Source organism: Cucurbita moschata, unplaced genomic scaffold, assembly GCF_002738365.1.
Source record: "Cucurbita moschata cultivar Rifu unplaced genomic scaffold, Cmos_1.0 Cmo_Scf00087, whole genome shotgun sequence".
Lineage (NCBI taxonomy): Eukaryota > Viridiplantae > Streptophyta > Magnoliopsida > Cucurbitales > Cucurbitaceae > Cucurbita > Cucurbita moschata.
This window is the reverse complement of record NW_019268603.1, coordinates 476,589-483,559: the sequence shown is the minus strand read 5'-3', so window position 1 is coordinate 483,559 and position 6,971 is coordinate 476,589. Positions and strand designations below refer to the sequence as shown.

Here is a 6,971-nt window from a genome sequence, read left to right as displayed (position 1 = left end):
CTAGGCTTAGCTAGGTTAAATTATTAGGAGTAACTTTAAATTATTTTATGCAAAACTAGGTGAACCAATTCCCATAGTAGAATTATAATTTTTGATGTTGGACTCGTAGACACAATTAAATTTCAGAGTGCAGTGTTAAACTAGCATTAAGAGGTCGTAGTAGCTTTGGCCTAGACCAACCAGGTAAGTAGCCTTACTATCGGCTCGGTCGGAAGACTTGTGTTACGTATGACGACACGTGCTTAGTGACCCTTGCACGTGTCATTTATGCTTTATGTTAAATGATGATGTGATAATGTTAGATGATGGTGTGATGATGTTATATGATGTTGTGATTATGTCATATGATGATGTGAAGATGTTATATGATGACTTGATGATGCTAGATAATGATGTGATGATGTTATATGATGATTTGATGATGTACACGATGTTGACATGAGATGATGATGTGATGATGTTATATGATGATTTGATGATGTACACGATGTTGACATGAGATGATGATGTGATGATGTTATATGATGATTTGATGATGTACACGATGTTGACATGAAGATGATGATGTGAGACGTATGATGATGAAATGACCTAATATGATGGTGTTCCATATTAAGATGATGTGCATGTAATAAATGTCACGATGCATTATGACGATGAGTTTTCAAAGACACAACCTTAGTTAATGTTAATGATGATGAATGTATGAAGGTCAATTTGTGAACGGTATATAGGGTTGTTTCATAAAGATGATTTAAAGATGAAAACTATAGGGACCTCAAGCATTTTGTGTGTTCATATTTGTATGGATACTTCCCCATTTATAATGATGAGTATGAATGTGTACACTATGATGATGATGATGGTCATGCCTCGCATAACACTCAGGGGTCTCTTAACCTTCAGACGTCGCTACAAACAGCTAGCTCGACTATGATGGGTCTAGGAGGTGCGAACCACCTAGGGACCCACGCTCGCATGTGTGGGTCATGTGTAGGAAAGTACTACATATCCAATTTTATACCGATTGGAGTCCACCCCTATGATGGCTTTTAATGATAGGTCCCTAAATCATGAGTTTCATGTGTTTGCATTTGTGGACTCCAATAGTGAGGTCACTTACTGAGTATTTATTTGAAATACTCAAGTCATGTGCTACTTCTATTTCAGATAAAAGTAAGCCATCATTACACCATTGATGATGACATTACACTCCAAGACCATAACACACGTATAGGGTAGCCACATTTATTTCCTTATAAAGGTTGTGATTTGAATCAAGTAGCAAACACTAAAAGGGGAAAAAGATTAGTTTTTATTCATCAATTCAAATAAATTTAATCATTTTATAAAATTCAAACCTTTTTTATCATGGATCCATATGGCAGCTTGTAGCACTAAAATAATATCATCAATCCTTTTTTACAAATATGATATTGTGAAAGGAAAAAAAAAAAGGGAACCACCACAAGATAATACTAAATAATAAATTAATAAAAAGCACCTCCATGATACTGCCACGTGGAACCCACATCAACCCTTGATGGATAACCACACAGCAGATGAGATCATCATCCTTTTCAGACCAAAAAAAAAAAAAAAAATCAATTATGAACACAATAATAGGCTTATAAATATGAAACCAAGTTCCCATTTTTAAATTTAGGAGAGACAAAGGCTTAGCTTCTTGAAGTGTTCTTCTTCCTCCTCTTACACCCATTTCTTTTCTTCTTCTTTTTTTTTTTTTCTTTTTTTTTTCTTCTTTTCTTTTTTCTTTTTTTGTTCTAATTCATTGTGGAAAAAAACAAAAAGAAAGAAAGAAAGGAGAAAATGGAAGGAAAGGGAAGTGGAATTGCCAATTTTGTTGAGGGAGCACAGCCTTACATTGCTATGATCTCTCTTCAATTTGGCTACGCTGGGATGAACATCATCACTAAAGTAGCTCTCAACCGCGGTATGAGCCATTATGTTCTCGTCACCTATCGTCAGGCCTTTGCCACGATCGTGCTCGCTCCGTTCGCCTTCTTCTTCGAAAGGTTCGTTTCTATCGCTTTTGCTTTTAAAACAAGTGATTTTGGTCGTCGTCGTATATACTAACAAGGATTTTCGTGTCAGGAAAGTAAGACCAAAGATTAGTTTCCGTCTATTCGTGCAGATTTTCTTTATGGGTTTGTTAGGGTTAGTGCAAATTCAAGTGTATTTTTATTCATTAATTCTGTTCTTTTTTAGCGGTTTGGTTTAACTTGTTCTTGTTTTTTTCAGACCCGTGATTGATCAAAACTTTTATTATGCTGGGTTGAAGCTCACTTCTCCTACCTTTTCATGTGCCATGAGCAATATGCTTCCAGCAATGACATTCATCTTGGCTCTTCTTTGCAGGTATGATATTATCTGTTTTAGTTCTAAACTCATAAAAGGATTCTTAAACTTATGAACAAACCCGTTTGAGTTTTACCTTTTTCATCTCTATTTTAAACTTTAACAACACAACTCTTGTGAATTTACGTTAAAATCATGTTTATAAGTGATTTCTTTCTTTTGAGCTCTACCTTAAAGTTTTTGTATACATATTTACATACAACCGAAAGAAATACGATATTTTCCAATTCTTTTCGTTTACGAATTAGACTCTTAAAAAAAAAAAAATATAACATACATACACCAAACCCATTAAAAAGTGAAGAAAAAGCAAAACTTTCATGTTGCTAATAATAAAAGACTTGAAAAAGGAAGGGAAAAAAAAGGGAACATAAACTAATATTAATATTTGGAGTGATGGAAATTAAAGATGAAAAATTAAAATAGTTTATTTATTATGGAAAATGAAAATTAAAGGATGGAGAAATTGGAGATGAAGAAAGTGAGGTGCCAAGCCAAGGTGGTGGGAACAACGGTGACAGTGGGTGGAGCCATTTTGATGACTTTATACAAAGGGATTCACCCCTTTCAAACCACTTATCAACATTGGCTCAAGGCTTCCATTCTCCTCCTCTTTGCCAATCTTTCTTGGGCTTTCTTCTTCATCCTTCAGGTACAAATTATTTACATTTCATTCTTATATATGCACTAATTCGTCGGATCTCCACAATCATATAATATTATCTACTTTGAACATAAGCTCTTATGGCTTTGCTTTGAGCTTCCCCAAAACGCCTTGTACTAATGAAGATGAATTCCTTACTTATAAACCCATGATCATGCTCTAAATTAACGAATGTGGGACTCTCTAATTAGAAGTTTATGAACGTATTAGACATAAGATTGCAAGTTCATGACCGATGTATTAGACCTACGTCAATCAGACCCGATAAACTTAATACATGTATATATATAGGGAGAGAAAAAGTTGTAAAATTTGGAGTAATATTTTACAGGCAATAACATTGAAGAATTACACAGCCCATCTGTCTCTTACAACCCTTGTGTGCTTCTTGGGGACATTGCAATCCATGGCTGTCACCTTTGTAATGGAAAACAAAGCTTCTGTTTGGAGCGTTGGATGGGACATGAATCTTCTTGCTGCTGTTTATGCCGTAAGATCTTCCACCTCTTCTTATATATATATAAAGAAAAAAAAGAAAAATGAGTAAATATAATTAATTTGAATAAACTTTCAGGGAATAGTTTCATCAAGCATAGCTTACTATGTCCAAGGGATGATTATGCAAAAGAGAGGGCCTGTGTTTGTCACAGCCTTTACCCCTATGATCATGATCATTGTTGCTATAATGGCCACTTTCATGCTCGCCGACAACATTTACGTCGGGCGGTTAGTTTCCTTAACCTAATTTAAAAGCTTTATTAGGAATAACGACTCTCTACAATGGTATGATATTGGACTTTCCCAAAAGGGTTCGTACTAATTGAGATATATTTCTTATGATCATTCCTCAACGAGCTTAACTATGAGATTACACAATCCTACATTGGTTGAGAAGGGGAACAAAACACTCTTTATAAGGGTGTGAAAACTTTTCCCTAGTAGACACGTTTTAAAGCCTTGAGGGGAAGCTTGAAAGGGACCGCCTGAAGAGGACAACATCTGCTAGCGGTGGGCCTGGGCCGCTACAGATTGTATCAGAGCCAGACACCGGGTGATGTGCCAGCAAGGAGGCTGTTCTTCGAAGGGGGTAGACATGAGGCGGTGTGCTAGTAAGGACGTTGGCCCCAAAGGGGGAGGATTTGGCGAGGTACCACATCGATTGGAGAAAGAAACGAGTGCCAGCGAGGACGCTGGGCCCTGAATGGGGTGGATTGTGAGATACCACAATCCCACATTGGTTGGGGAGACGAACGAAACACCCTTTATAAACGTGTGGAAACCTTTCCCCAGTAGACGCGTCCCGAAAGGGAAAGCCTATTAACTCGATCGATTACGGTATAGTTTTGTAGATTTAGAGACACAACTGATTGAAAATTTTAAACTCGTAGCTAACCGTTAACATTTAAACTCGTAACTTAAGATTTGTTTTTTTTTGTGTGTTGTTTAGTGTTGTTGGAGGTGTTGTAATGGTGGTGGGGCTGTACTTAGTGCTATGGGGAAAATACAGAGATTACAAAGAAAATGAAGGAATGATAGAAGAGGCCGCCATTGTTGAACCAGTGAAGCTTGAGAAGAAGGAGAGGAAATTGGCAACAGTCGTTGAAGAAGACGAAGAAGAAGAAGAAGAAGAAGGAGAAACGACATCAACATCATTAAACGACATCGAAATGCAAAGGAACGACACAACATCAAATGTCGACAATAATAATGTTACAAAATTGCCATGTCCTCCTCCACCACCCATCATTGTCGTATAGAAGTTTGATTACGATTTTAAAATAGGAAAAAAAAAACTTTTAAAAAGAACGAAAAAGAGAGAATAAAAGTTGGAAATGGCCTTTGAAGAGTGGGAGGGAGAGGAATTTTTTCTACCTTTTTTTTTTTAAATTTTATTTTATGTTTTTCTCTCTCTTACTTTTTTTTTGGTCCCTCTACTTCTCTCTATTTGCAAATAGGTCCCTCTACTTCTCTCTATTTGCAAATAGGTCCCTCTACTTCTCTCTATTTGCAAATAGGTCCCTCTACTTCTCTCTATTTGCAAATAATAAGGTTGTAATTTTGATTATTAATTGAATTAAATTAACCATAATCTGATAATCTCGTTTGGCTATTTTATCATTTATTACAATTTAGTCCTTCGACTTTATTATTTTACAGAATTTGGTACAATAATTGATATTTTTTTATTCAAATAAAACGAAATAAGACAAATAAAGAGTATATTAAAAATGATTGGAAAATGAATATTGAAGATCTATAAAACTTTACTCCAATACCGGTATAATTACAATATTTTCAAAAGTTTCGAGTATGAGAATTTAAATCTTCAATTTTTTAAAAAGAAATACGTGTCAAGTATACACATTTTAATATTACAATTGAAAGGTAACTCTTTACAAATATATATAATTCAATATATTTCTAGAAACGTGTTTATTATAAATGTCTTTTTGACCACTTTAATACGATAACAAGTTATGTATAATTTTAAGTGAAAAAGACTTTACAAAATCAACGTAAAAAATAACACGTCTCTATTCAAAAAAGATATTCATAGTTATCGATTTAACATATTTCTATACGTTTGAGCTATCCTATCAATAAAAGTATAAAGTTTTATACACTAAATTGTTTTGATCAGTTGGGCTATGCTTAAATTGACATTAATATATTTAAAAATATATTATTTTATACTTCTCGTTATCTTTTTGAAATCGTTGAGCTATGCTTAAATTGACATTAATATATTTAAAAATATATTATTTTATACTTCTCGTTAACTCTTTGAAATCAAAATTTGTTCGATATTTTGGATATTATTTATACATATCCATATGGCCAAAAATGGAAGTGTGACAACCACAAGCCTCCATTAAAAGAAAAAAGCATTTGGAAAGGAACGAAGATTGTAAATATTTGATTACATCACCGACTCAACTTTGGAGTTATGGTTAGTCTATATGGAAATCACTACCACTATTATTAAGGCATTATGATTCAAAGCATTTGTGCAATGTCTATTCTCCACATTACTTTGTTTTCTCACCCACAACCTTCAACACCATTTTCTAGGAAAAAAACAAAACATGTCCCAAACTCATAACTATGACCAATGTCTCATTCAAATCAATTTTACATGTAAGATAATATCTAATCGATTAATCATAGTTTAAAAATCTTAATAATAAAGAATTTGGATGTAATACCCGAGTTTCGACGAAAATTTTAAAATCTAGTTTTTTCTTTAAAGTTAAACTTTTGAGATTTTACTAAGAATCTTAGAGACCGAATATTAAGATGACGAAGAAGACAAAAATTCTTAGAAAATTTATAGGAATTCAAGATAAACATAAAAATAAAGAGTAAAAAATTAAAAAAAAAATTGGTGAAAGTAACTTTGAGGAGGTAAATTCCTTTATTCCTATTAGGGGTCTACACGAGCCCTAATTAGATGACCAATGATGAAGTAAAATAAAGAAAGAAAAGAAAAAGAGAGAGAAAAGGAGATGGGTTAGAATTCTTGAGAGAGAGAGTTAGAGAAAGAAAGTAAAAATCTTCTCCAAATGGCCGTTTGGAGTAGAAATTTTGCTCGAGTTTCTTCACAAAACTTACTAAGTAGGTTGAAGGAAATATTATGGATTTTTGAATCACTCAATTTCGTCAAGAATCGAGGAATAAAAGAAGGTATGTTCTTCTGGTTCTTGATTCTAGTTTTTCTTCGAATCTGAGAGTTTTTCTTGGAATTAAATTTGAACATTTTAGTACGTTGATATTGGAGGGATTTTTTATAAGTTGTATGGAGAAAGTTGGAACTGATTTAGACCAAAAAGTTGAATTCCGATGAACGTCAAGAAGTTGAAATTATTTGTAAGTTGTAACTTTCGATGGTATTTGAACTCGATTATTTCTTGTTGTGATTGACTAAAAG

General features: G+C 33.7%; 1 protein-coding gene across 1 annotated transcript; it reads left to right on the top strand.

Moving 5' to 3' along the window:
• Nucleotides 1-1,748: 1,748 nt before the first annotated feature.
• On the top strand, nt 1,749-4,950 carry LOC111439240 (WAT1-related protein At5g07050-like). Its single transcript, XM_023077018.1, has 7 exons — nt 1,749-2,036; nt 2,116-2,178; nt 2,263-2,379; nt 2,836-3,031; nt 3,375-3,533; nt 3,618-3,769; nt 4,491-4,950. Exons 1-7 carry the CDS (start codon nt 1,831-1,833, stop codon nt 4,798-4,800), a joined length of 1,203 nt encoding a protein of 400 aa, XP_022932786.1. The 5' UTR covers nt 1,749-1,830; the 3' UTR covers nt 4,801-4,950.
• The last annotated feature ends 2,021 nt before the right edge of the window (nt 4,951-6,971 follow it).

Bases quoted from the DNA above. Each gene is read 5' to 3' on its own strand.
- LOC111439240 (XM_023077018.1), top strand. From the start codon at position 1,831: ATGGAAGGAAAGGGAAGTGGAATTGCCAATTTTGTTGAGGGAGCACAG. The intron at 3,534-3,617 runs GTAAGATCTTCC...ATAAACTTTCAG, and splicing joins TTCTTGCTGCTGTTTATGCC to GGAATAGTTTCATCAAGCAT. The intron at 3,770-4,490 runs GTTAGTTTCCTT...TGTGTTGTTTAG, and splicing joins GACAACATTTACGTCGGGCG to TGTTGTTGGAGGTGTTGTAA.